This window comes from Camelus bactrianus, chromosome 9, assembly GCF_048773025.1.
Source record: "Camelus bactrianus isolate YW-2024 breed Bactrian camel chromosome 9, ASM4877302v1, whole genome shotgun sequence".
Taxonomy (NCBI): domain Eukaryota; kingdom Metazoa; phylum Chordata; class Mammalia; order Artiodactyla; family Camelidae; genus Camelus; species Camelus bactrianus.
In genome coordinates, this window is record NC_133547.1 from 30,701,612 (window position 1) to 30,721,095 (window position 19,484).

The 19,484-nt window shown below is 36.7% G+C and overlaps 1 protein-coding gene across 9 annotated transcripts in view; it reads left to right on the forward strand.

Moving 5' to 3' along the window:
• The first annotated feature begins 2,151 nt into the window (after positions 1-2,151).
• The window catches only part of PTBP2 (polypyrimidine tract binding protein 2), a 70,312-nt gene continuing 52,979 nt past the window's right edge, over positions 2,152-19,484 (forward strand). For 8 of the 9 annotated variants that reach the window (XR_012509122.1, XR_012509123.1, XM_074370009.1 and 5 more), the window contains exons 1-2: positions 2,283-2,410; positions 4,061-4,091. Coding sequence is in view for 7 of the 9 variants with exons in the window: in XM_074370009.1 (XP_074226110.1) it covers positions 2,403-2,410; positions 4,061-4,091 (39 nt within the window). In the remaining 2 variants the exon portion in view is untranslated. Of the gene's footprint in view, positions 2,411-4,060; positions 4,092-19,484 lie in introns of all 9 variants that reach the window. The other variant, XM_074370015.1, reaches the window with a different exon arrangement.

The window sequence follows — 19,484 nt, forward strand, 5'->3', positions numbered from 1 at the left end:
CTAATTATGTTAGTGACATGTTTAACCTTTGTGAAAGTCTCTATATAGATTTATTTGTATGAATATTGTTGCTGTTAAAAATCCAAGAGTCAAATTTGTGACCTGTTGCTTCTCAAGTGAATAATAATACTTAATAACAAAAATAATAAGGATGATGATAGCATCCTTTATTGAGTATTTACCGGAGCCCTCCGCTGAGCTAGAGAGGTGCTTTACATACGTGAATGCTTTTAGATCTCACAGCCATCTAGGATGAAGGTCCTGTTTTTCATCCCATTTTCATTTTCAGTAAAGGAAATTCCCGTTATTTTCAGTAAATGAAACTTTTTCCTGAAGAGGCTAATGAACATGCATAGTGTCACACAGCTATGAAATGAAAAGTGCTCAAATCTGAATCCGGTCTTTAATCACCACGCTTTTGTGATATAGAGTTTTCATTAGCCTCATTACTGACTCCGTGTTGTATTTTGTCTTTTTATTTCTTATCTCACTTAATTTATTTCATCTAGTGTTTTATGTGTCTTGACTTGTAAAGAACCTTAAATCTTTTCTAGAAAGTGATGGGGTTTAAATAAGCAAGCATATTGACTATTGTTTGTTTGTAGTCTCATACCTTATTAGGAGAAAAAAAAGAATAATGTGTTTTTGTGAATACTATACTTTCTTTTGCCACCTAAGGACAGGCTTCCCCTCATGGAACAGTTTGTCTTTGCCATGATAAACCAAGAGCTAATCAATCAATGTTGGTTGTATCAATGTGGGGAATACAGAGAGTTATGCTAGAGTCCCTGCCCTTTGGGAGCTTACATATTTAATTGTTGAGTGAAAGTGCATGTTCAAAACCTCAGATAAGTGAAAAGTGATTATTAATGGCATGATAATGGGTCCTTTATGTATCATAAGTCAATGGTTAAGGCAAATGGAAGGCACTGTAGGAAACGGACTTTTTTTTTAAGGAATGCCAATCTCTGAAGCAAATCAAGAACTTCTGAGTGCTTTGAAGAGTTCTATTTGGACAAGATGCGCTATAAGGTCTGCCCAACTTGAAAAAATATAATTTTATAAACCATACAGTAAGTACCATTTAGTACTGTGAAATTCCAATAAAAGGATGAGAGGTTTGCATGAAGGAGACACAGGGAAACCCAGACTGGGCATTGAGAGTAAACTGAAAGACAAAGGGGCTATTTTTCATTTCCCAGGATTAAGTGTGTGTGTGTGTGTGTGTGTGTGTGTGTGTGTGTGTGTGTTTGTGTGTGTGTTGTGCTTGGGGGTGAGGGTGGAGGACAGGGAACATTGCTGGCAAAGCAGTCACCCACTGAGCAATTTTTCAAAAACAAATGCCTTTTCAAATTTTGTTGAATCTCTGATAAAAAAACACGTTGAAGGAAATGTCCAATATGGAAGTAAAATTAAAATGGAGACCATAAGAGAAAGTCAATTTGAGCAGGGTATTTTCATGTTTCTTCCATCTCTAACCAGTGGTGAAGACGGCGCCACCACTCCCACCCCCACTTGCTCATTCAAGCCACCAAATAGGTAGAGCCTGACTTTTGGTGGCAGTTTTTGTACCAGCCCTTTCACACCTCGCTCAGCCTGTGCTCTCTCCCAGCCAGGGTGTTGTGACTATTCCCCACAGGTGCCCACTAACCATCAACTGAGTGAGGTGAGAATCACATCTTCCTTCGCGTGGAACGTGAAGTGCCTGGAAGCAGAAGCCTGTGTTTCAACCTGATGATGTGTACTTGGTTGGGAAATACTGTTTTTACTAAGCAGTGGTCTTGATTAATAAAGTTTTTTGTTTGTTTGTTTTTCGAGGATGCCGAGGTCTGTCAATAAAAAGATGGCATAGGAAAAAAGCTATAAATTAGTTCTTTGGCCCCTGGATCGAGGATAGCCAAGCCGGGACCTGGTTTGGAGGGAAAAGCGGCGGCTGTCTGGGGGGCGCCCAGCGGGCCAGGGCCCACCCTCCTGAGGTCCAGGGCGGAGGGTGCGGAGCGCAGGGAGGTGTCCCACCCACACAGCCCGATGAGGGCAAACGGGGTTTCTCGGGGGAACGTACAGGAGCAGCCCAGCACGCGCTGCCCCGCGGCAGCAGGCCGGGGCCGGCGCGCGGAGGGCGGAGGGCGGAGGCCCCGGGTGCGCGTCGGCGCGTAGGAGGCGGCGGCGGCGGCGGCGGCGGCGCCCACTCCCCCTCGTCCCCGCGCCCCGCCGCTCGCCGCCCGCAGCCGGGCGCCGGCGCGCTCGGCTCTTTCCGCCGCCGCCGCGGCCGCGCGCTGCCCCGTGCGCTCCGGCACCTTCGGCAATTTCCGTCGGGCCCTGGCCGCCATTTTCTCTCCGCTTGTGTGTCTCGCTGGCTGCGTGGCTCGGTTCTTGTGAGCGAAGCTTTGTCCGGTTCGGCAATGGACGGGTAGGTAGCGGGACCGGCGAGGCGGCATGTGAGAGGGGAGCGGGGCCCGCCCTGGGCCCGGGCCGGGGTCGGGCCGAAAGCCGCCGGCGGCCCCTCCCAGGGCCGGGCTGCCGTTACCCCACCCCCGCCCCATCGCACACACCCCTCCCCGGGCGTCCCCCCGGCGGGTTCCGCTCGCGAAAACGGGCGGAAAGCGGGCTCGTGGGCGCGGCAGGCGTGGGGGCGGCGGCGGGGGCGACGAGCGCCGAGACGGAGCGGGCCCCGGCGGGGCGGCGGGGGTGGGGCGGGGGCCCCGGAACGGCGGGCCCGGCCCTGCCCCCTCTAGGAGCCATTTCGATCCGTAACGTGGGACCCGAACCCGGGCGAGCGGCGCCTGTGGGAGCCCATGTAGCGGCCGGAGAGCAGGCGGCGGTGTGGGGGTCCCCGGGGGAGAGGAGAGAGGCGCCCCCGGCCCGCCCCGGAGATGCCGGTGGCGGGAGCTCCCGGGAAAGCTGAGCGGGAGCCGCCGGGGAAGGGGGGGCGGGGAGGCGTGCGGCGGCGGGAGGAGGGGAGGGCAGATGTCACCCTTCTTTGTTTTCACTGGAGTCCGCCGGTGGGGGCGGGAGGCTGGAAAAAATGCCTTTTTGTGGGGCCTAAGAACGTTCAAGACTTGGCAGAAGGGCCCAGAAATTAAATCATCCAAAAAACGGAGTGTTTGTGGTCGACATCAATCACATGGGCAAAGGCCACCAGCCATGGCAGGAACCAGAGCGGCTAGTCAACACAGGGCCGTCTTTTCAGCCACTTTGACCAGTTTCTGGCAAAACAAAAACAACTTCCAAAAGCCAGAACCTTGCTGCATCTTTGGGAGTGGAGATAGAATGCTGAGTTAGGTGAGGCAAGGGCTTTGGGGAGTGATACGGACCAGGGTCTCCCTGGTACTTAATGCTCCACATCTGAAAACACTCTGAATAATTTAACTCAGTGTTTGAAAGGAGGCACCCTTTAGGACGAACGTGCAGCTGTATTCAGCTCGTTTGTGGAGACATGGAAACAGTATCCTCTGAAAAGTACATTTGTTATAATCAGAGACAGTATTTGAAGGGTCAGAAGTAAAATACGAGTTTATTTTAAGCGTCTGGAGTTCGGTGTTTTTTTTTTAAGATGCTAAATGAAAATCATATAAAAGTTTACAGGGTAATAGAATTTAAAACATCCTAGAGGTTCTCTAGAGATTATTTGCTAAATGAAACATAAATCCAGAGAAGTTCCTTACTCCCCCAGATCAGTGGGGAAAGATGGCAAAACTTGCGCTGGAATTCATGTTTCCTGATTCTGTTCAGGTTACTAAAGAGTTGAACTAAGTTTTAAACTATTAATCTAAGTGTACCATCTCTATAGAAAGGCCATTATAGGCTTTGGGGTTTTGTTCTTTTTGCTGTTTGAAGTGTTAACAAAATACAAAAGTGTGAATTTCGTCTCACGTGTGAAAGTCATTTCTAGAAAGCCAAGTTGATAATGTGTCACTGACCATCACTGTATTGTTTTCCACCTGCATTGTGAGTGGAAGATTTATGAATGATGAATTACCCTAAAAAGTTTCAAACAGTGACCGTTTGAAGAAGCACCAAAAGGTTGAAACTTGTTTTTTTGTTTTTTTTTTTATTACAGAATTGTCACTGAGGTTGCAGTTGGCGTAAAGGTAGGAAAAAATTGAAACTAATGAAAATTGGTTGTATTGTCATTAATGGAAGCTTTCTGTTGACGTTTGAAAACTAACACAGCTGACAAAACTCAGAACTCAAGGGTAAAGTGGTTTGTTCAGGTTTTAAAGGTAGACTGTGTAAATTGTTTATAACTTAAATAGACAACCATAAATTTTTCTAGAAAGGTAGTCTGAGAATATCATTTTAAAGTAGGTATGAATGGTGTTCAAAGAATTAAAGGTGCTTTGAGACATGGCTTCTTGTGAATAAAAAATGATAACCTAATTTTCTGAGGGGAAATTACAGTTTTAAAAGGACAGATAAGTGATTTGACCTAAATCATAGAATTTTATTAATCTGAGATGTTTTCACTTGTCTTTTGTCTTACGGAGACTGAAATATATTTTGCCATTAATAAGCCTCATTAGAAATCAGTTACCTTGATCTTTAAAAAGAAAAGAAACTCGATTAGGCAATGAGCTTCAGATTTGAGTCAGAAGTTAAGAGCTGGTTTGTGGGTGTGTTAAAGGAAGATAGGCCTCATGGAGAGATCTTTTGGAACCTTTCCTCACTCACTCTGGCCGGGAAAACTGCTCATCCTTTAAACCTTAGTTCTAATGCTTAGGCCTTTTTCCCTTGGATCCTTGCATATTTTAGCGTCGTGATGTATTGTAAGCCTTTCTGCCCTGTTGGGGCCCGGTCTTGTAGTAACTTTTTAAAAACTTCCCGAGCGTGTCACGTCCGGTACTCAGGTAGTTGTTGGAGGCGTTGACATTTCCCCCTTCACGTTCAGCGATGCTGACTGTCCCGGACAACTTCACCCAGGACAGTGTGATACTCTTTAGAATACTTTTGGAGATATTTTATGTTTTCTTGGTTATTTTCTGCCCTCTGTATCTAGTATAGACACTTGTCCTTGCTTTAATATTTAGGCTTTTGTCAAGTTCATATGATGTAGATTGGGGGAGAAATAATGAGTTTTTGTGGGAAGGTGTATTTATTCTTATTAGGCAATGATACTTTCTAAGGAGAGTGCAAGATGTAGCTACTGTAGTTACAATCCAAACAGGTGTACTCTGGAAGTGCATTTTATAAAAGAATAAGTCATGCAAGTCTGAGTTGTCAGCTGTCAGTGTGTGAGGAAAGAAAGAACCCACAAGACTCAGAATGAGCAGAGAGAAATGAGGGGGCTTAGAGGATGCCCAGATTTGGTGTATTGGCTGCATCAGTTTTCTGTGTTAGTAGTTTGAAGAGAAAACATAAGATAGAAAATGATACAAAAGTCATTTCTAACCTCTTTTGTTCTGTTGTTTAATATAAAAGTTTTGATAACTAAAAGTTATGTTTTATATAATTTTCTAGGATAATAAGTAAGAATTTTTGCTTTGGCATCAGACCTATGAATGAGTAATTAAGCTTTCATGAAATTTTTTTAAAAAATGCAAGTAACACATCTGCATGGTTAAAAAAAAAATTGAAAATGGGAAGTATTTCTCCTTGATTTCCAGTCATGTTTCTTAGGTGTAGGTAATTTATCTTAAATTTTTTCTGGTGCGTTCTTCCTGAAATTACTAGTTTATATATTACCACACATATAAACATGCTTGTTTATTTACACAGATGGATTCATGCCATGTGTACTGGCCCATATGGTGCCTTTAAAAAAAAAAGTTTTGAGGTATGATTTGACCCAAACTGCATATATTTAAAATATACAGTGTTTTAACATGCATACACCTGTGAAACCATCAGCACAATCAAGATAAGGAACATCCATTACCCCAAAGGTATCATTTTGCCTTTTTGTAATCCCTCCCATCTACCTTTCTTTCCCCAAGCAACCACTGATCCGCTTTCTGTCACTATACATTAGTTTTAAACAAAGAGAGTTATACAATATGTACCCTGGACTGTTCCACTCAGCATAATTATTTTGAGGTTTTACTCATGTTGTGTATCATTAGTTCATTCCTCTTTATTGCTTGTAATACTGCATTGGGTAGGTGTTCAGCAGTTTGTTTAGCCACTGAACTCTTGGTGGACATTTGGGTTGTTTCTAATTTGGGGCCATTATAGATAAAGCTGCTGTGAATATTCCTGTGCAAGTCGTTTTGTGGGCATAAGCTTTCATTTCCCTCTGGGAAATACCTATGATTGGAATGGCTGGGTCATCTGGTAGACATATGTTTAACTTTTTAAGAAACTGCAAACTATTTTCCAAAGTGGTTACACTATTGTACGTGGCCACCAGCGGAGTATAAGATTTCCAGTCTATCTCCATCCTCTTCAATGTCTGTTATCTGTTTTCCTTGATTATGGACAGTCTAATGGGTATGGAGTGGAACTCTCTTGTCGTTTTATTTGCATTTCTCTAGTATCTGTGGTGTTGAACATCTTTTTGTGGGCTTTTTGCAAGCTGTACATCGTCTGTGGTGAAGTGTCTGTTTACATCTCGTGCCCACTTTTTAAATTGGCCTATTTCTTTGAGTTTTTAGAAGTCTTCATTCTAGTTACCAGTCAAGTCTTTGGTTTAAAATATTTTCTGCCACTTGTGTTTTCGTTCTCTCTTGAAGAGAGCAGTTTTTAATTCTGATGAACTTCTGTTTACCAGGCTTTTTTTTTTTTGGTATGGATCACACACACTTTCGGTGTCATATCTAAGCCATCTCATGTAACCTAAGGTCACAAAGATTTTCTGCTTTGTTTTCTAATAGAAGTTTTTAGTTTTGCATTTAAGTCTTTTTGAGTTAATATTTTGATTATGGTACAGTGTATTAGTCCATGTTTTTTGGATTTGGATAGGGACCTCCACTTTTTCTAGCACCATTTGTTGAAAAGACTACTTTCCCCATTGAATTGGCTTTGCACCTTTTTCCAAAATTAGTTGTGTATGGATGTATGATTCTGTTTCTGTACTGCATTCTTTCCCATTGACCCATTTTTGTCTGTCTAGTAGCCAAAATACTGTCTTAATTACTGTAGTTTTATATTAAGTCTTGAGATCTAGTAGAACTTTGTTCTTTTTCAAAATTGTTTTGGCTCTTCTGGGTCTTTTACAGTTTTGTATGAGTCAGTTTACAAAAAGACCTGATGGGGTTTTATTGGAATTAACTTGAATTTGTAGAGCAATTTGGGGAAAATTGACATCTTAGCATTGTTGAATTTTCTCACCCATGAACACAATTTCTCTCTCCATTTACTTGTATCTTTCAGTTCTTTCAGCATTGTTTTTAATTTTCACTGTACAGAATTTGTGTTTTTTGGGGGTCAGATTTATCCTTTTTTTGTATTTTCTGGTAAGATTTTAAAAAAAATTTTGTTATGAATGTATAGAAATACAGATTATTCTTGCTGATTGCTCTTGTATTAAGCACCTTTGCCAAACTCACTTACTAGATCTAACATTTTTTTTGTAGATGCCATAGATTTTCTACATTGACTGCTCATGTTTTCTACCTGGATGCTTTTTTTCTTTGTCTTGTCTATGGCATCTAGTACAATGTTTGAATAAATGAGAGCAGGCATTCTTTGTCTTGACATCAGGGTGAATACCTTAAATGCTGTTGTTTTTCCTTAAATGTTTGGTACAATTCACCCATGAACATGTGTGAGCCTTGTGTTTGTTTTCTTTGTGGAAATGTTTTCAAACCACACATTCACCTTACTGAATAGATACAGGACTATCCACGTTATCTGTTTCTTCTAGAGTGAGCTTTGGTAATCTTGTCTTCTGTAGGATTAGTCCCTTTCACCCAGGTTGTTGAGCTTATTTCACATGGGCTTGTTCGTGATACTGCCTTCTTACATTTTTTTACATCTGTTGAATCTGTAGCGATGTTGCCTCTCATTCATTATAAATAATACAAAAATCAGCTTCCTTGAGTTTTTCTCTGTTATTTTCTGTTTACCATTTTATTGATCTCTACAGTTTTAATGTTCCCTTTGGTTCTAGTTTGCTCCTTTTCTGCTTAGTTAACGTTGAAATTGATGTCATTGACATGATCCTTTTCTAATACAAAGGTTTAATGCTGTGTTTTCCACATAATTATTGTTTTCATGGCATCTCTCAGAATTTGAAATAACATAGCATTATTTCTATATAAATATTCTTTTCATTCAGTTTAAAATACATTTTAATACATATTTTTTATTTCTTTGACCTATGGGTTATTGAGACGTGTTAGTTAACTTCCACATATTTGGAATTTTTAAAATATATTTTTCTGTTATTTCTTATTTAATTTCATTGTGTCTAGAGAACATATTTTAGAAGACTTTAATCTTTGTAATTTTGTTTTATTATTTTATGGTTCAAATATCATATATCCTGTTAGTTTTATGTGTACTTGGTAGAGATGTGCATACTGCAGTTGGGTGATGTGTTCTATAAATGTCAGTTAGGTCATGTTTATTGATAGAGTTGTTCAAGTGATCTGCTTTCCTGATTTTCTGCCTGTTGTTCTGTCACTTGTTGAGAAGACGATATTGTGATCTATATTGTGCATTTGTCTGTTTTTCTTTACAGTCTTGCCAGTTTTTGCTTTATGTTTTTTGAATTTATGATTAGTACATAAATGTTTAGGATTACCATGTCCTCTTGATTCACTGACTTGTTTATTATTATACAGTGACCATTTTTATTCCTGGTTATCTTTGTTTTAAAATAAATTTCTTCTGGTATTAATATAGCCATCTTGTCTTTTGAGTAGAGTTCACATGGTGTATCTTTTTCCATTCTTTTACTTTCAGCCTGTTTGCATCCTTAAAGTGTGTTTCTTGTAGCATAAAGTTGAAACCTGATTGTTAAATCCCATCTTACACCCTCTTCTTTTGGTTAAGACCCTGCACATTCGATGTTACATTGTTAGTTTTTAAAGTACTTTTTGCTGTTTTCTGTTTTTTTCTTGGGTTATTTATTCCCTTTTTTCTTTTTTTCTGCTTGCTTTTGGATTGAGTATATTTTTAAAATTGCATTTTATCTTATTAGCTGAAAACGAGATAGCTTGTAACTGTTTTGTTGGTAGCTGTTTTAGGATTTATAGCATACATCTCTAACTTACCATTGTCTTCTCTGAAGGGATATTTATGCCACTTCACATACACTATGTGGATAAGAAAAACGTCCCCCCTCTTGGCCTGTGTACTATTGTTACCGTAACATTTTACTTTTAATGTTATAAATTCTACACTGCATCTTGTGTTTGTTTAAACAACCAATTATCTTTTTAAGACTTAAACAGCAAGAAAAATGGCTTCTACATTACTTACAGTTATGCACATATATTGAATACTCAGGGAGGATTCTCTGCAGGTTTCCAGAGTTGTCTCTCTCTGCAGCTCTCTTTGGTACTTTGCAATACAAACTCTAGTTGCTTGGTCTTGGATTCTTGGCTCTTAGGGAATTTTTGAAGCACAGCCTCATGGCCTGGTTTCTCTATGTGAGCTATGCTGTGACCTGGACTTTTTCTCAAGGGAGTAAGCTGGAATAGTCATGGGCTCACTTCATTTCTTTTCTGACTCTTAGGGGTCACTGTCCATCATTGTCTGATGTCCAGTGGTCTTGAAAATCATTGTTCTATGTATTTTGTGTGATTTTTTTTTTTAAGTTGTTTTAGTAGGGTAAACGGGTTCATGTTATACATTCTTGGCTGGTTTGTGAAAACCACAATGCCAAAATTACTAATTTGTTTTCTACAATGGTTTGTGAGAGTGCCTGTTTATCCACATCCTTACCGATTCTGGGTTTTATAAATAGTTAGAATATTAGCTAATTTTAGGGTAAAAGAAATTTTGTAATTTATGTTTTGCAACATGTGAGGCTTTTAAAATTTGACTTTGTGTTTCTATTTCTGTGAACTGCCTCTTTGTATATGTGATCTATTTTAATGGTTGTCTTTATTTTGTTTGTTACAACGCTATATAAAAAGAAAATTGATTCATATGCATCATAAATACTTCTTTTTTTCTTTTTTTAATTGAAAGATTCTTTAAATTCTATAGTGCTTTATAATTTTGAAGTTTCTCACACATGATTGCATATAATCCCATATTGACCCTTTTTCCCCCTTATCCTGATCACTTTCCTCTCCCCACTGGTAACCACTAGTTTGTTCTCTGTATCTGTGAGTGTGCTCTTTTGTTTTATTCACTAGTTTTATTTTTTAGATTCTACATACAAGAGATACGATACAGTATTTGTCTTTCTCTCTCTGACTTATTTTATTTAGCATAATACCCTCCAAGTCCATACCTGTTGCTGCAAATGGCAAAATTTCATTCTTTTTTATGGCTGAGTAGTACAGAGATACTTTTCCTTACAGTTTATTACTTTTTTGCTTTCTTCATAGTTTTGGACACATAGATAAATTTGAATTATTAAGTAGTATAATCTCATTTTTTGTCTATTAGATATTTAAATTTTTTGCCTCAGTTTTTAAAAATTGAGACTGTAATAGTTTTGAAGATTAAATGTGATTATAAATAAAAAGCATTTTCCATGAGCTCAACCCTCTGTTAATCTTAACTGATTTATATTACATATAGAATATCCAATTTTTTGTAGCTCTAGGGTATGTTGAAATCTCATTTATTTCCCTTAAAAATGTGCTGTAGTTACTCAGTCCTCATTGATTTTAGACTCCTTTCTATTTGGTTAGGTCAGTGAGACTATAAAACAGTGAATTTTTAATATGAAGTGTTACGTTTCTTCAAGTTTTTTTTTTACATTCTTTGATATTTTTATTAATTTCAGGGTTTCCTTTCTGTACTCTTAGTCATTTTACCACTGTGAAATCCTTGGAAAATAATGGGTATATAACTCGGGAAGATAGAAATGCATGAAATGATTGCAGAATAATACCAGGTGATACTTAATATCATAAAATGTTAACTTCTTGGTTGCAGGTTTTAAGTATAATGAAATTTGTGGCAGTTCTGTTTTTAGTAAGTTAACTAAATGCAACCTTTATAACTGGACCATAGTGAAGGACCTGTTTGTTAAAGTAAGTTGTTGGCTTTTTTCAAGTTAAATTTCACTAGTGTTTTGAAAGCGCTGGTTGTAAATTGCTGAGTGCACAGACAGTTTAGAGATGTCACTTGGCTGCTTTATTCACCATCATTGGCTTCCTTAGATAAATGCAGTGAAATAATGCTAAAAATAACCTTTTTTTTGGTAGTAGTTGAGCATAATTGACTTATAACAGGTATGTTACCAAAAACTGTGTTTTTTGGGTTTTTAGATTTTGAGTTTTCTTAAAATGTTACATAGTTCTTGCTGGGGTATTTATATTAGAATTTCACTTAAAGACAGTGTTTACTAAATGACAGCACTGAGTTAAAGACTGGTGATCCAGAGACGCCAAGAACAGCGTGTGCTCCTTGAAGGCAGAGACCTCATTTGCTGTTCCTCCATCAGTAGTGCATGCTAAGTGGTGCAGACTCAGAAGATATTCAGCGACTCTTGAGGGGTCTCTCGCTTCAATTATGTGCATAATCTCATGAGCCACTTATCAATAAAAAGATAAATACCAATTTTATTGCACAACATTCTTTTTGCTGGAGATCCAAAAGAGCTATATCTTATAGGACATCATCTAGTTGAAGAATTAAGTATACAAGATTTCAGCAAATGCCATATGGCTATAGTAGGGGAGATTAGTTTTGGTAGATACAGTTGAAGTAGATTTTTGTGGAAGTGGATTGTGACCTGTGCATTGTAAGTGAGCAGTGTATGTTGAAGGAATGACATGGCCAGAGGTGGTCAATAGGCTGGCACAAATTCACAGCCATTGAACAATTAGTTGAATGTTTTGCATTTTATAGCAAACTGTTTGTACATGAGAGTGAGAGGAAGGGTAGAAGGGCAGATAGGTTGGAAAAGCCTCAAGTGCAGGTTATGAATCTTGAACTTCATGTGGTAGGCTCTAGTCTGTACACCTGTAAGCGTCCATACAGGAAAGTAGCTCGTTATTCTGCTGTCTTTAGAATGTGGAGACTGAGCTCCAGAACAGTGGGCTTTGGTTATTATATGGAGCACTGTGAATTACAATCATGAGTCTCTATATAGTCATTAACTGTTCTGATCTCTTACTTGGTCCATTTGCGATGCTAAACTGTTACAGCTTTATTAATTTAGTTTTAGACATACTTCATTAGGGGATGAGATGTTTAGGTAGTGTTTTTACTTTAAAAGTAATGAATGACAAAAATTATGAAAAGTTATGTTTTTGAGCAGTGATTCTTTTTATAACTATTGTGAATTTTGAACACAGAAAAAACACGCAATAGTACTCATGAACCATGACAGTTACCTGTTACTCAGTCCCAGCAATCGTCAACAAACAACTCATTGCTAAATCTTAGGATGTTCACATTCTCCTTTTCTCTTTCTGTATTATTTTGAGAAATTATTTCATTCATAGATGTTTTGGTGTGTCCCTTTAAAAGATAAAGTCAGTCCCCTCTCCCCTTTAAGGAAATACAGTCACAATACTGTTAGGACATCCCTCCCCCCAAGAAAAATTAGAAACAATTACTTATTGTTCTCAAGTGCCATGTTTGTGTGAAGATTTCTATTTGTCTCATGAAAATCATAGTATTTTTGCAGGGATTATATTTAGTGGGGGGTGAGGGATCAGGATCAAGTAAGAGCAACACTCAGTAGATTGATAAGCCTTATAAATTTCTTTTGACCTACAGATTCTCCTTTTATTCCTGTGGGTTTTTTTAAATTACATTTTATTTTTGAAGAAAACTGGTTGTTGGTCTTCACAGAGTTACCCAGAGTCGGCGTCTACTGATCATATAACTTAACATGTTCTCCATGTCCGTCAGTTGGCAGTTGGATCTAGAGACTATCAGATTATCTTTGTTTTAGTAATATTTTAAAAGTGATGGTATATTTGTCCATTAGAAGACAGACGGTATCTAATTTTGTTTGCATATGTCTGTGTGTGATATTTTTCCCGAGAACATTCTTTGTAACTTTTTCTTCACCTTGTGCTCAGCATAGTTTGTGCTGAGTAAACCTCTGTTCATCAGCATTCTTAAAGGCTGCGTACAAAGGCGCGTGTCTTAAAAGTCCAATTAAAATTCATATAATAGAAATACAGTATTAAAATTGAACATCAGTTGGGACTGTTGATGGTGGATAAGAACATTTTTTCAGTGGAGGTCTTGTCAAATTAAAAAGCACATGATTTAGAATGAACAGATTTGGGTTGGCCTCTAACACTGAACAAAGTAACCTAAGTTTTAGTCTTACAGATTTTTAATGGGTTTAATAGTACCTATCTCAAAAGTTATTTTGAGGATTAGGTAATAGGTAAAAGACTTAGCACAGAATGGTACATAAGTTTTCAGATGATGATGGTGCTTATTTTTGTAGTTCTTTCATCTGTAAATCTGATTTGGAAGGAGCACTTTACTAGAAGTCAGCTTTAAAGTTATTTTTTTCTTACTGATTCCTAGGAGTTTTTATGTATGGTGGATAATAAAGCATTCTTAGTTATACATGTTATGGATAACTCCTTACTGTCACTTGCTTTTTATATTGAAGAACAGAATTTGGAAATTTTAGCATCGCATTTATGTTTTAGTTTTAAGAAATCTTTCTTTAACTCAAGGTCTTATATATAGTCTTCTGGATTTTATTTTGAACATGTTTAAATTTTGATTTTCACATTTAGGGCCTCAGTCTACCTGGAATTTAGTTTTTGTATAGTGTACTGTAAAGGCTTAGTGATTTTTGGTTTCTCTTCTGGATAGCAGATACAGCACCAGTTCCATTGACTAGTTCATGTCTTTTCCACGGATCTGCAGTGTCAGCTGTCAGCTTTTCATACATGTATGCAACTTTCCCTGGGCTGTCTGTTCTGCTTCATTGTCTGTTCCTGTCCCACTCACAATGTCTTAATTTAATATAGTAAGTCTTAGATTCTTGCAGAGTGAGTTTTAGAACTTTTTTTCAAAATTGTCTTGGCATTTTCTTTACTAAAATATATATATTTAAGATCATTTGGCTAAGTTGCATGAAGACTTCTCAGGTTTTGATTATAATTGTACTAAATTTATAAGTCAGTTGAGGAGCACTGTATTTGCATTATCAAAAAATAAGATGGCAGTGCTTGAGAGAATGGTAATATTTCTTTGAAGAATTTTTTCCATTACCTCCTCGTATTTTCTTTATTTGTGAAAGACATGCTTAATTCAGAGAACTTAATGCTTTAGGCAAAAAGGAAAATAAATCACGGCAAATTTTACCAAAGCTAATCAGCATTGTATGTACTTCTAATCATTTACCCTGTGTATTACAGGGATTTTAAACAGCTTATGTATAAGGCATGAGGAAAGAGCGATGCTTTTTTTGGTAGATAGTTTGATTTCTTTCAAAGTTACTGATTTATTCAGTTATTTAGTACTTTCCTAGGTGATTATCTGTTTTACTGAGTTTCAGATTTCTCAGAATATTTTGGCATTTTTGAATTCTCCCCGTTTTTATTTTTGTTAATATTCCTTTTTAAGTTTATCGTTTTTCTTTGTGTTTCTTGTCAGAGACTTTATTTTACTGGTTTTTTCAAACTACCAGCTTTTGTAATTTTTGTTTGTTTGTTTCATAATATACTGATTTCTGTTTTTATCTTTCTTATTCTGCCCACAGATGTATTTTATTCTTTTGGTCCACTTTAAATTACATCCTGAACATGTTTATTTTCTTGTTTAAAAATGCATTCAAGATTGAGAAAAATCTATTGATACATTTGGGAGTAAGCTTTTGACTTTCAGAGTATACTTTTTCCTTTGTTTTTAAAAACTGAGATATAGTTGACATAAAACATTAATTGCTTTCAGGTGTACAGCATTATGATTTAGTGTTTGTATATATTGTGAAACAATTACCAGAATAAGTTTAGTTAACATCACAACACATAGTTAAATTTTTTTTTCCCTTGTGATGAGAACTTTTAAGGTTTACTCTTGACAACTTCCAGACATACAATATTTTAACTATACCATCATGCTATACATTACCCCCTAAGGTCTCATTTATGTTATAACAAGTTTGTACCTTTTGACAATTGCCTTCCCATGCTCTGCCCTCCACCCCGCCCTTCCCTTACTCCCCACTTAACGCTCCTGGAAACCACTTAGTTCTGCTTTCCTGCGAGTTCAGTGGGTTTTGCTTGTTTGTTTGTTTTTAAGATTCTGCATATAAATGGGATCATACAGTGTTTTCTTTCTCTGTCAGACTTACTTCAATTAGCCTAGTCCCCTCAAGGCCCATCCATCTTGTCTTTTTATGGCTGAATAATATTTCATTGTATAGATTAACCACATTTTCTTTATCTGCTGATGGATACCTAGGTTGTTTCCTTATGACTATTGTAAATAATGCTACAGTGAACATATGGCTGCAGATACCTTTACAGATACTGATTTTATTTCCTTGACATAACTACCCAGAAATGGTATTGCTGGATCGTATAATTACACCGTGTAAAATTTTTTGAGGAACCTCCATATTGTTTTTGTTAGTGGCTATACCGAAATTTACATTCCCAGCATCAGTGCACGAGTCTTCCCTTTTCTATACATCCTTGCCAAAACTTGTTATTTCTCATCTTTTTGATAACAACCTTTTTAACAGATGTGAGGTGATACCTATTTGGGTCTTCTGCTCATTTTTTAATCAGACTGTTCATTTTTTTAGTTGTATGAGTTCTTTCTATATTTTTTGATATTAACCTTTTGTATATGACTTGCAGTATTTTTTCCCAATTGGTAGGTTGCCTTTTTATCCTGCTGATGGTTTCCTTTGCTCTACAGAAGCTAAAAGTTTGATACAGCTCCACTTGTTTATTTTTGCTTTTGTTGCCTTTGCTTTTGAAGCTTACGACCCGTTTTCTCCTAGGAGTTTTATGATTCCAGAACTTGTGTTCAAGTCCTTAATCCATTTTGAGTTAATTGTTGTGTAGGGTGCAAGATGGTGGTCCAGTTTCATTCCTCTGCATCTAGCTCTTCAGTTTCCAACATTTATTGAAGAGGCTATCTTTCCCCATTCTATATTCTTGGCTCCTTTGTTGTAAATTAATTGGACATACATGTATGGGGTTATTTCTGAACTCTGATCTGTTCCATTGATCTGTGTCTCTGCTTTTATGCCTAAACTGTACTCTTTTGATTTATTCATAGCTTTATAATATAGTTTGAAACCAAGAAGTGTCCTCCTCTACTTTCATTGTTCTTCCTCAAGATTGCTTTGACTCTTCAGGGTCCTTGGTTGTTCCATAGAAGTTTTAGGATTGTTTTTTCTACTTTGTGGAAAATGCTGTTGGAATTTTGATAAAGACTGCATTGAATCTATAGATTGCTGTGGGTAGTATGGACATTTTAACAATATTTTTTCCAGTCCATGAGCATGGAATATCTTTCCATTTATTTGTGTCTTCAGTTTCTTTCATCAGTGTCTCATGTCTCGGTGCTTCATTTTTTTAAGCTTTATTTATAAAGCGTCACGATATACAAAAGTAGAGTGATGGGTATAATAATACACTTCTTTTGCCTTCCTGTTGTAGAATGTTAAAACAAATCATAGAGACCATTTTTTATGTCATTCTTATCTTCTTCACTTTGTATCTAACAGATATAATCTTTAAAGATGACATTTATGTCATTACACCTAATACAATTTAAAATAAAAACATTTTCAAGTATAGTTGACATACAATATTATATTAGCTTGAAGTGTACATGATTTGACGTTTATGTACATTACAAATTGATCATAAGTCTAGTAGCCACGTCACTATGCAAAACCATTGTAATATTGACTACATTCCCAGTGCTATACATTACATCCCTGTAACTTACTTATTTTATAACTGAAAGTTTGTATCATTTATACCCCTTCACTTATTTCGCCCAATTCCACCCCCACCCCATTACTAACATAATTTCTTAATCATTTAATCTTCAACAGTAGTCAGAATTTCTCAGTTGCCTCAAAAAAGCCCTTTGTATTTTCCTTTTGAATTAGGAACCAAGAAAGTCAACATCTTGATTTGGTTAATGTCTTTTAAGTCTATTTATAAGTCAGTTCTCCTTCCCACTCCCCTTTTCTTGATTTTCTTTGTTAGAGAAACTGGGTCATCTGTTCTGTACAATTTTCAGAAAATTGTACTTTTAGTGATTATGCCTCCCTGTTGTCACTTTATGTGTTCTTCATATCCTGTATTTACTGGGTGCTTGTTAGATGAGGCTTGATCAGATTGAGGTTTAATTTTTAGCAAGAATATTTTGTAAATGTGCTCTGTGTAATTTCTGATGTAACACATGGGGAGGGAAATGTCTAGTTACCTCTTTGTGATGTTGACATTTATCCATGGATTCAGGTGTTGTCAGCTTGATGCATCCAATGTAGAGTGCTCCATCATCCTTTCGCCTAGTGGGTTTTAGTAACTAATAATTGCAGAATCTCATTGGGTATTGCAAAAACGCTGATACTCTTTTTTTTTTTTCTCCTGTATGTATTAGTATTCTATTCAGGAAAACTTCTTTCATCAAATATTTGGTCATTCTGAAACACCCTTATTACAAGAAAAGCAAGATAGATGATCACTTAAAAAAATTCCTGATGAGTTAGTACTCTAGCATTTCCAGTGTAACTAATGTGAGTGCTTTGTTGCTGATGTTAGTGTCATTGTGAAGGCAAGGATTTTCACATTTATTTTCCAATCTTATTGTAATGATCATTTATTTAAAAATGTTTAAATTTTCTCACCTTGTGCCAGCAGCACCTCATAATACCAGTAGTTTTGATACTTGCTTTAAGTATCATTTCTTGCTCCCAAACTTTAGTTAGCCATTTCTTTAAAAAGTCTTGTGTCCGTTGGTGGGATCTGTTCATTAAGCACAATAATGTACGTGCAAAGGTGCGGATTGCTTGTAGGTTGTTACTGTTTCAAGGCCTTATCAATGGACAAAGCTAACAAAGTTTTTTTTAAGGCAAATATATTTTTGTTTGTATCTCTTATACATTGAACACTAGCTTGCTAATGTTAACATCATTGCAAATATACTAGTTTTTTTTTAAATCAGTATTATATTAATATTGTAATATAGTTTTGCAATTTGTTTGCAGTTATTTTTGTCCTCAAAATGTGTTCTGCAAAGAGTATATAGTATAATTACAGAATTTTAAAGTTTATTGAGAGAATTCTGTGTGGTTCTACCAGCAAGCTGATAGTTAGGTTTGTTACATTTTATTTTGATTTTTAGGAAATTATTTTTTTCAGTTTGATTACATTTTCCAAAAGTCAAAACTGTAAAACAAGCTACATTCGTAGTAGTCTTTCACTCCTTTCTACTCTGCTTTTTCTGTCTCGTAAGTATCTATTTGCATTAATTCTTGGTTTATCTTTTATTTTAAGCAAAAGTTAATTTCTACATCCTTCCTCCCACCACCTTAGAGAAAAGGTAGCACAGTATACACAGGATTTTTATGTCTTGCCTTTTTTACTTTATGATAAATACACCTTGGAAATCACTTCATGGCTACATATGGGAAATCTTTACTTTGGACCGCTGTGTAGAAAGTGGGAGTGCCTCGATTCCTCATAGCCGGTGAGGTTTATTGTCAAGTAGTTGAGATTTTGCCAGTCTGATAGGTGAGCTGGCATCTAAACGTGGTGTTAATTTGAGTTTGTTTTTAATGTGAGCAAGATATTAAACAATTTTACAGTTTAAAGATAATTCCCATTTCATGTACTAAGAACTAATTTTATGTCCTGCCTGTTTTTTTTTATGAGTAACTGGTCTTTCTAAATTTTTATAATAATCTGTATTTGAAGTTTAGGTTCTCTTTCTGACCCAAGTTTTTAGGAACTACTTCAAAATTTTATCTGAATAAACTACAGCAATTGAGTTATTCTATTTTGTTTTCCTCTTCAGATATCCTTTTGTGTTTGCTCAGATAATATGACCTGTATAATTTCTTCTTTATGGAACTTACTGAGGTATTCATTACATAGTATGTGATCTTTTGTGACTTTCGTGGACATTTAAATACAGTGTAAATTGCACATAACTGACATATACATCAAGTGGAGAATTAAAAAAACTGCGGGACACTAATATACTGGAAAGCTCTGAAGCTGTTGATAAAATAAAATCCATTAATATGTGCTGATTTTTTAAAAATCAGTAAGCTATTTTATCAAATAAAAAGAATAATAGTAAGCAACACGTGGTGTGATCCTGTTTTGTATGAATATTAAAAACTTGTACATATATGTAAATTTGGGAGAAGAATAATAAATTTTGGACTGAGAAGAACTTTAATCTTTTTGGATTTGAATTTTCTGAATTAATATTTGGAAATAATAATCAGTAGT